This window comes from Fusarium subglutinans (genome assembly GCF_013396075.1).
Source record: "Fusarium subglutinans strain NRRL 66333 chromosome Unknown NRRL66333_c0000646, whole genome shotgun sequence".
In the NCBI taxonomy this organism is placed as follows: Eukaryota; Fungi; Ascomycota; class Sordariomycetes; order Hypocreales; family Nectriaceae; genus Fusarium; species Fusarium subglutinans.
The window spans coordinates 1-1,861 of NW_023502709.1; the positions used below are offsets into that span (position 1 = coordinate 1).

Below are 1,861 nucleotides of genomic sequence, written 5' to 3' on the forward strand. Positions count from 1 at the left end.
AGTAATAAATAATAAAGCTTAGGTATATAATATAATAAGCTTATAAATTAAAATAAATACTTAGTATTCTTTATAATAAATTAAGTAGCTAATAATAACTATAAAGGAAAAATTAAATAGGCTAGTAGTATTAAGTAAAAAAGTTTATTAGAGATTTAGTTATATTTAGAACTAGATTTTTAGTTAAATAAAGCTTTATTAAGCTATAAAGGTTTTAAATATAAAGGACCAAGCGGGCAGTGCTTCCCCTGTACATACCAGCAAGCCACGTGGCGAGCTTCACAGACTAAGTGTGCCGGAATCCCCATCGCCATGTCTTCATGATGTTCCATCGATGGGTTGAGACCGACTACCAGGGATACGGGGTGACCATCTTCGACCATCCATCAAATGACAATATCCGGATCGATGAGCTTGTTTATCATCATTGTTTGGAAGTCGTAGAGAACAAGATCAGGGAGGTCAAGCCAGTTTGGAAGGGACAATTTAAAAGGGCCAGCGAGAGGCTTATGGCACGGTTTGTCGATGACCCGGCACCAGACCTTCTCATGCAGGTCCTTGTCAGTGAGTGGACCTCCACCTACCTTTCCCCTGGTTATAAATCCACATGTCCTCTCAATTTGGGACAAGAATATTGGGATCAAAACAAGGAGGAAACCAGGGGATCTTCTATTGTCAGCTGTAGAATCGAGACTTGCTGGCACGGGAGGCTGATCATGAGCTCAATATGGCATTACTATGCTTCTGTTTCTAATTTGTACGAGCCACTCTTCAGAATCCATCTCCCCGTATTCTTCTATTCGGTTGTTCGCTTCTCAGGACAGTCCACGTGTGTCTCTGTATGGTTTTCCGTTACTGTGTTGACTGCAACCAGGTTAGCAGCTGACGGAATGGTAGTCTCGGGCGCCTTTTGGACAGCAGACTTCTGGGGCAATACCTGTTTGTCTCACGGGATTCCGAGTACGATATGTCTCTGAGGCAATTGAAGCATCACCCGAAACGTGGCATCGCCTCCTTGAATGATTCGCCAACCACAGGGGCAGCAGAAACCTTTTGCTCTTCGGAGTTGGAGGACTCTTGAGTATTTCCTTCACCATTGATATCCCACTTGCGGCGAAGCCAATCTCTGTAGGTCGCAGAGACTTGGGCCGTCGAGTCGGCTATTTCGGGTATGGTCTCTGACCAAGGCCACTTAGTAGCCTCGGTCAAAACCTTCCCGCGTTTGACTGTATGGTGTTAGTTCAAGTGACAAATATAGAGGAGGATACTACTTACGAATGTTGAACCAGACAAGGGCATCAACCTCATACTCGAAGTACTCATGGTTGACGGATAGGTGTCCCCGGGTGTCCAGTAACTGGCAAAACATCTCAACGCACTTCTCGCGAGCCTTCGCGACCCTGGCACTGTCCCAGACACCAAGGTGCATAAAGAAGGCATTCATGTGAGCGCGCCGAGCATCAAGATTGAGTGCATCAACCGCGGTGTGGTCGAAAGAACCAGAAGCCATTGGGTGTATGTTTGTGTGTGTGTGTCTGGAATGTGTACTTGCTTCGGTGTATGATGAAGCAAAAGAAAATTGGGGTCTAGAAATTCAAAGGAAAAGGCAATGCGGGGTTGCTGAGCCTTTACCTCCCTACTTGTTTGCAGAGTGTTTGCATCGAATTGCTTCCCGGCTAGCAGTGACTGGGGGTGGGTTATCTTCACGGACCGGCTTGACTGCCTTCAGTGGGCTTCAGTGGGCTTTAGTGGGCTTTAGTGGGCTTCAGTGATTGTTAGTGAATTTAGCGCCGGTTAGGAGATTTGAACACCTCCCCCAAGGTCGGCACGTACCTTTTTTTTACGCTCCTGGTTTTGTACC

At 45.9% G+C, this 1,861-nt stretch overlaps 1 protein-coding gene across 1 annotated transcript; it reads right to left on the bottom strand.

Moving 5' to 3' along the window:
* Positions 1 to 990: 990 nt before the first annotated feature.
* On the bottom strand, positions 991 to 1,510 carry FSUBG_14115 (uncharacterized protein; the record flags this gene model as incomplete). The annotated part of the gene is made up of 2 exons (XM_036679074.1): positions 991 to 1,226; positions 1,276 to 1,510. The coding sequence occupies 2 exons, from the start codon at positions 1,508 to 1,510 to the stop codon at positions 991 to 993; spliced, it is 471 nt and encodes a 156-aa protein (XP_036530427.1).
* Between the last annotated feature and the right edge of the window lie 351 nt (positions 1,511 to 1,861).